This window comes from Gossypium hirsutum, chromosome D11, assembly GCF_007990345.1.
Source record: "Gossypium hirsutum isolate 1008001.06 chromosome D11, Gossypium_hirsutum_v2.1, whole genome shotgun sequence".
In the NCBI taxonomy this organism is placed as follows: Eukaryota; Viridiplantae; Streptophyta; class Magnoliopsida; order Malvales; family Malvaceae; genus Gossypium; species Gossypium hirsutum.
This window is the reverse complement of record NC_053447.1, coordinates 34,757,466-34,764,941: the sequence shown is the minus strand read 5'-3', so window position 1 is coordinate 34,764,941 and position 7,476 is coordinate 34,757,466. Positions and strand designations below refer to the sequence as shown.

The following is a 7,476-nucleotide window of genomic DNA, read 5'->3' as shown; positions in this document are numbered from 1 at the left end:
TTTTATTTTCAAGTCATTTTTCTGATATGACATGATTGAATTCTTGAAAGTGTTTGCACTTGATGGGCACTCTCGCTTAATGAATCCGTCACTTCTTTAAGTATTCAAACTCTCGACAAAATCAAGAAGCAAAACCCTTACCAATGACAATACTTAAGTGAAAACTAATTAGAAATCTAATCATACGAGTCTTCAAAAAAGATATTAATTTAATAATTTAGTACAAATTATAGATGTAGTCATTTTATCTAATGGTAGGTTTAACCATAAATGTCAGTATGTATATACTTTGTCAATTGACATACTCTTTTATTCTATCCTAAGTTGTAGCCTTTAACAACTATTTCTTTGACCTTCAATTCAATTTATTAAGATTTGGGATTATTTTTCCGCTAACCTAGTAAACAATTCAAACTGAATTAAAGATTTATTGATTTAAAAGTTTTGTTCCCATAATTCTAATAAATTACAAGTCTTAAAGGTTAAAGTGTATTAATGCAATAACTGTGAAACCAGCCACTCTTCTTGACCTGCTTATCTGACATTTATAAGAGATGCTTTAGTACTTTAATAAAACATGAAGAAATGATGGATGAGTTACGATATCAACTTGTCATTCTTTTTCTGTAATATGATTGTGGGTTGCCATTGATGTAATGGAGTTACTTTATGAACATGAGGCTCCATTTAGAAATCGCAAAACACCAAAGGTCAAATCGAAACAAACATCCTTTACAATTAAATTAACAACAAAAAGGGAAACTCATTGACAAATGATAAGGGTTTGGTTGAGATTTTAAGGTTATATAGTCTGTACTATATTCAGTTTTGAAAATTTCAATAATGACTCAAATAGTAGTAGTTAATTTTAAACATGTTTATGAGTGGGTTACTTGTCTAGATTTGAAGCTTCACTCGGAATTTAGGAAGGTTTAGGTAAAAATATTAGACTTGAAAAATAAACTTGGACAAAAAAATTAAGCCTCTTTAAAATAATGGGTTGGACTTGACCTTAAACATTCAAGGTTTGAGTTCGGTCTGATCCGTTTTTTAATATTTTAATATTTTATATTATGTTATTTTTTATATATTACGTAATTTATAACACATAAAAATTAAATCTATATTAGTATATAATACTACTATAGTGTAAACATTTAAGAATGTTAAGATAATTATATATAAAATTTTAATAAATAAAAAATTACTAAAATTACTAAATATTAAATTAAAATAATATAAATATATATTTAAAACAATTAAAAATAATACAGGTGAGCCACTAAGTTTAAAATTAGTTTGAGTTAGCCATTTGTAAATATACGTGGGTTTGAGCAAAATTTTAGGCCATATTTCGGGTTGGGTTGAACTTGGACAAACATAAAGTGTGTTAATATAATGCTTAGGCTCGATTCAACTGATGAATATCTCCAGTTAATTCCGTTAACTAAAATAACATGGCCTTTTTTTGTGTGTATTATGTAAGAATAACGAGTTGATATGGCATTTTGCATTTGACAATATATTTATTGTATAATATTTTAGAAATAGTAAGATTTAAAGGTCATAATTGAAATTTTAAAATTTAAAATGTAATTAGGGACTGATAGGAGAATTTGACGTTTTAATAAGTTAAAACAAATAAAACACAATGTTGTTTTCCCCCACAAATAGGAAATTAGCACGTACGCGTGATTTATTAGTGAACACAAACTCTATAAGTTGATGGTGGAGATTGAAGGGAGGCAAGGAAGCTGCAAAGTTTTAAGCAAAGGAAGTTGCATAGATATTGAAAAATGGGAAGGTCTCCTTGTTGTGATGAAAATGGTCTTAAGAAAGGTCCTTGGACTCTTGAAGAAGATCAGAAACTTGTCAAATATATCAAAGAAAATGGCCATGGTAGCTGGAGAGCTCTCCCAAAACTTGCCGGTATATATATGAAATTATGAATTGAATCAACTAGCTGCCTACCTCTTCCACTACCCTCTAATTTATCTCATTATTGTTCTCTTTGTTGTAATTCCCCAGGTCTTAATAGATGTGGGAAAAGTTGCAGGCTAAGATGGACAAATTACTTGAGGCCTGATATTAAGAGAGGGAAATTTTCCCAGGAAGAAGAGCAAACAATTCTCAATCTCCATTCCATCCTCGGAAACAAGTAATTATTATGAATTTTTAGTTTGCTTTTGCATATTTTGAGCGTTGTTTCAATCATTTATGACACTGTTTTTGTTTGATATTTGACAAGATGGTCAGCAATTGCAAGCCACCTACCGGGGCGAACAGATAATGAAATAAAGAACTTTTGGAACACCCATTTGAGGAAAAAGCTTATCCAAATGGGAATTGATCCTATGACTCATAGGCCTCGAATTGATATCTTCTCAAGCTTGCCTCATCTGATAGCTTTGGCCAACCTGAAAGAGCTTATGGATCAACAGCAACCATGGGAGGAAGCTGCTCAAATGGCTAAGTTGCAATGCTTACAATATCTTCTTCAAAACCCACCTTCCATTTCATCTCCCTCTAACAACATGCACACCACTTTCACGGATATGGAAACCATGGATATCTCAAATTCACTTTTAATTTCACCACCCCAGCTGGCTTCGGTTCCAGGTCTCGATGATTCAATCCCTTTCTCTCGTTTACCTGACCTACAAATCCCTTGTGATTATCGAATATCGTCTTCGAGCAAGGACGACACGGCTCAGGCTCAAGCTCAAAAGCATGCTATGTTAAGCCAAGGAGAGAATACATGCAACTCAACCTGGCTCCCTTCACCTTCTGCGGTTCCATCTGTAACAGAGACTTTGATCAGCAATTTGGGGGATGCTTCATGTTCTTCAAATTTTGACGTAGCTGCTCCTTCAGTTTGGCTTGATGATCATCAACTATTTCAAGATCCATTGTTTCACAATCTTTTGTAGCTTATTGTTTTGAATATGTTTGAGATTAAAAGAAAAGGTTTGCAGCTATTCCATTTCTCTTTTCTGCTTACTTGCTTATGCACCCATACCGTTCATTACCCATGTATAATCCTTTCTAAAACATCAGAAAAGTACATTAATATATAGAATTGTGTATATATAAGACAGCCTTTGCATATCTTTACGTAAAAATGTTTCTTCTTTTTCCAAACAGTCATAAACATAGAGACGGTTCCAAGGTGCAGCAATGGTGGAAACTGGTAAAGTCAATTGCTATTTTACTATAAGAGTAGTGGACCTACCAATAACAAAAACTTCCCACAAACACACACATATTTATTTAGAGTGGGTAAAAGGAATCTAGCTAGTTTTATGTTCATATTAGCATTCTTACAATTCAGAAAAACTTTTTTGACATTCCTTTCTTTTAAATTGGTGACAAGTTTTAGTTAATGAATGCTTTTGGGACATTCAAACAATCAATTGGAATAAACAAATATAAGATGAATATTGAAGGGAAAAACAAAGAAGAAAACCAATTAATTTACTTAATTTTCAGGTTTAGCCCACAAAAGAAGCTCCTTCTTTGTCTTGCTGTCCACACAATAAAATAACTAATAAAAAGCGTTTCCTTTCTGCTTGCCCTACTTTTGATGTTTATATGTTCCTCTTGTAACTTAAATAATTTAGGGTAAGTTGGGATCAAGACATTGACCAAACCTTTTGATCCAACCACTTAGAAGAATTATGTAATGAAAAAAAAGTGATTTTGTAGGAAAATAAAAATTTAACTCTTTTATTTTCGATCCATAACATGTTGATTAACAATGTATATAAATTTAATGTTTTTGCTTATTTAGCGATTAGAAAATGATTGATGATATGGGTATTCTTATTAGTGGATTACAATTTCAAATCCTCGACAAGATAATTGAAAAATACAATAGTAAATATACCAAACCTGTAAATTTTAACATTTTGATTACTTGTGATTTGCCCCTTTTGTTGATATAAATTTGAAATATAACGGAGGGCCAAAAGTTTTTAGAATTAAAAATATACATGACATAAATTTAATTATAAAAAATCAACAATTTTTATAAAATGATTTATTTATTAAAGTATATCAACAATTTAAATTACAATTACTGAATTAACTACACATAATTTAACATCATTGTTAAAAAATTATCATGATTATAAATAAATATAATTTTTTATGAGAAAATAAGGCAACCGTATGGAAATGGTAGTTGATAAGAAAGTTGACTAAGAATAAAGTGAAATATGAGTAGAGCCCAAAGTCGGAAATGGTTGAGAATTTAAAAGAATAAAAATGGTTGCTGCCCGTAATTTGCATCTCATAAACGTACCATACCATTCTTTAGTTTCATTTTTTAATTTTTTATCCAAATTTAAGCATCATGTAAACGTCGTCAATGCTACATCCTTCCTTCACCACTCCAAGAAAGGGTGAACTGAAAGAGAAAACTGAATCGTACAATTTTAGAGGGTCAAAATAGAAATTTCTTCATTAACTTTCTAATTATAATATTACAAATTTTGAAGGCCTAAAAGGACAGTATCATCAAATAAAGGGAGCTAAGACTCCAAGTAATTGTCCTGTTTAAAAACTATATTCAAACTTCTTATTTTTCATTTGTTAATTAATCTGTCGAATTAGTTGAAATTTTAATTCGGTTAATTTTAGTATCAGTACTTTTCAAATTTTGAAATTTCAGTCTTGACCAAACTTTAACAGTTAAATCACTAAGTTAAATATAAGTTATGATTTTAGTTTTTGTTATCTAATTTGATCATTTTTAATCTTTATACTTTTCAAATTCAATTTTGATTCAAACAATAGCTGTTAAATTCTATTAACTAAATAACATGTTTTTTTAGTATTTTGTGGAATTAGCTAGTTAATATAGCATTAGCTTTTGAAAGAAAATATAATTTAACTAAATAAATTTAACGGCTACTATTTGTGTTAGAATTGAAATTTTAAAATTTAAAAAATGTAGAGATTAAAAACAATCAAATTAGATTACAGAGGCTAAATCCACAGCTAGCTTAATAATAGTACAGGGATTATTAACAAAATTTGACCAAACATTAATGGAAAATGCATGCTTGATCATCAACAAGGAACAGGCAGGGGCCTCGCCTCCAACTGAGAAAATTTTTATTTTAAGCTCCTTAAAATTTATAAAGTTTTAACTTAATAATAAAATTATAGTTTAACCTAAGAAAGTAAAAAAAATGATTTAATCTTTTTAAAAACTATAAATATATAAGTGAAATTGCATTATAACTATAATAGAAATATAAAAATTAATTTTGCCTCCTAGAAAGTTGTTTTCACTTCGCCGTTGATCAACAAATTCTGATTGTTTCTTATTCGCTCTTCTATTTCTCTACATGCTGTCATAAATTTTTTTTCTCATTAAAAGATGGAATTAAGGTTGAGGATGATATAAGTATTAGAGTAGAAAATGAGGTTTTATTTGGGAGAGTGGTTGGATTTATTCCTTTTCTTACAAGGGATTGACTGTTAACTCAGCCGTTAACTCCTTAATAATTGTTGTTAAGCTACTATTCCAGCTGTTCTGGAAATTCGACCTTGTTTGATTTGGCATAGCTTATCACTTCTTCCATTCCTTTGCTTTAAATGTCGTTTAAATTTATATTTATCAACCTTCGATAGAGGTTAACAGACGATAATGTGAGGAGAAATATTGGAAATCATCCATATTTATGGAAAGTCAAAGATATGGGTATCGAGATATTGGCATAAGAAATCTGAGATATTTGCAATATTTGGTCCCTAATTGTAAAGTGACTTTGCAAGTTGATCCCTGAACCTCAACTATAAATAGGCATAACCATCTCTTATTCTGTATCTCATATTTGTCATTCTCTACTTAAGGCATTGTTCTCTCTCTTTTTGTAAATTCTCACTTGTATTTTGGAGTGAAATATATTTGGTAGTGCCGAGGACGTAGGCAAAATTTGCTGAACCTCGTTAAATTCTTGTGTTCTTTATTGTATTATTTTGCATGAATTGTGAATGTGATTGTAGTGATTTATTGTGCTATTAAATTACGATTGAGAAATATTCTGGCTAGGAAAGACTTGGTACTTAAGCGATCCTTGTGGTCCACCTCTCTTTCCTGGGAATTGAACTTAGTGTGATTTTTTAGTACAATAATTTTACTCTTTTACACGCTTCCGCACAACAAGAAATCATACAAGTAAAACAAGTGAGACCAACACTATTGAATATTTGTCTTTAAGAAATAAGGGTTATTTGGATGTACAATGATATCAACTCTCATTCAACTAAAAACCACTTATAGGTTAAAAAAACTCTTAACAAAATAATTTTAAAAAATCAATTGAGCTACTACATTAAATTTACACAAAACTAAACTCATTTTGTTTTTAATTGATTTTATGCGATTTTAATTGATTTTATATTTATAATGTTAAAAACCTAGAAATAACCCCATGGTGGAGAACACGGGTTGAGGATGTTTTGAGTGAGGGGCAATGGTGGTTGTCGAAGTTGATGGTGGGAAAGGTTGATGATGGCCAAGAGGATTGAGAAAAGAGAAAAAAAACAAAAGGTGAAAAAACACCTTAGTGGTGATCGAGAGAGAGTAGAAACAATCCCTAGGAGCCTCGAGAATGGAGGAGGTTGGGCTTCTTGAATGCCTTAAGGGAGGTAGCGGTAAGAGCAGTGTAGGTGGCCATGGTAAGTGTTAGGAGCATGGGTGATGGGAGCTAGCAGTAGGAAATAGGGTGGCTGATCGCAGAGGTACGAGTAGGGACCAAAATGAAAATACTTCAAAACTTGAGGGACCTCTCCTTTTGTAATGTTTTCCTTCTCGTTTTTTTGGGAATTTTGGAATTTTTTATTTTTGTAATTTAATAAAATGTTATATTTATATACACTAGTTTCCATACTATTTATTAAAATATGATATATTTATTTGTTAAATTTTTATACAAAATTTGTAATGTTTGATAATTAGGAAATCTATGATTAAAAGTTTATAATTCAAAAAAGGGAACAATTATTGTTAATGTTACAAATTTTCAGTTTTTTAAGTGAATATTTTGTGTAAAATTACATGAAAGTTTGTATTATGAGCTATGACCAAACAAATAATATTTATACTTATGTTATTGATTACAAATATTTATATCATTATTTTATTTTATTTTCAAAATTTTAATTAAAATTTTAAATATTTTAAAAAAAAAATTCAAATCAATTGATCAAAATGGTAATAAAATTTTTTATGCTAATTTTAATTTTAATTTTGTGAATAACTACTAAAATATACTATTATATTGCATCTTTTAAGTAAGAGAACTAAATAAAGACCTTCTAAAAAAAAGAAATTTCAATAATTATCATATTTATCTAAAAAATAAATTCAATATCAACACAATCAAATGATCATTTAATATTTAACCACATATTAAGAATAGTAAATATATATATCATGGCAGATATATAAGTTCATGTAAATAG

The 7,476-nt window shown here is 29.6% G+C and overlaps 1 protein-coding gene across 1 annotated transcript; it reads left to right on the top strand.

Moving 5' to 3' along the window:
• The first annotated feature begins 1,755 nt into the window (after nt 1-1,755).
• Nucleotides 1,756-2,978, top strand: LOC107911410 (transcription factor MYB93). The gene is made up of 3 exons (XM_016839240.2): nt 1,756-1,929; nt 2,029-2,158; nt 2,249-2,978. Exons 1-3 carry the CDS (start codon nt 1,797-1,799, stop codon nt 2,928-2,930), a joined length of 945 nt encoding a protein of 314 aa, XP_016694729.1. The 5' UTR covers nt 1,756-1,796; the 3' UTR covers nt 2,931-2,978.
• Nucleotides 2,979-7,476: the final 4,498 nt, after the last annotated feature.